Here is a 205-nt window from a genome sequence, read left to right on the forward strand (position 1 = left end):
TTTATATGGTTTCTCTCCTGTGTGGGTTCTTTGATGTTTATGTAGATCTCCACTGTGACTGAAGCTCTTCTCACATTCCATGCATTTATATGGTTTCTCCCCTGTGTGAGTTCTTTGATGTAGACGTAGATTATTACTCCGATTGAAGCTCTTCCCACATTCCATGCATTTATATGGTTTCTCCCCTGTATGTGTTCTTTGATGT

General features: G+C 39.5%; 1 protein-coding gene across 1 annotated transcript in view; it reads right to left on the reverse strand.

Annotated features, from left to right (window-relative positions):
* The window catches only part of LOC121929198 (zinc finger protein 572-like), an 8,095-nt gene extending 7,897 nt beyond the window's left edge, over nucleotides 1-198 (reverse strand). The window contains exon 1 of the mRNA XM_042464518.1: nucleotides 6-198. Within this exon, the coding sequence (XP_042320452.1) occupies nucleotides 6-165 (160 nt within the window). The 5' untranslated portion in view covers nucleotides 166-198. The remainder of the gene's footprint in view (nucleotides 1-5) is intronic.
* Between the last annotated feature and the right edge of the window lie 7 nt (nucleotides 199-205).

This window comes from Sceloporus undulatus, chromosome 4 (genome assembly GCF_019175285.1).
Source record: "Sceloporus undulatus isolate JIND9_A2432 ecotype Alabama chromosome 4, SceUnd_v1.1, whole genome shotgun sequence".
NCBI lineage: Eukaryota > Metazoa > Chordata > Lepidosauria > Squamata > Phrynosomatidae > Sceloporus > Sceloporus undulatus.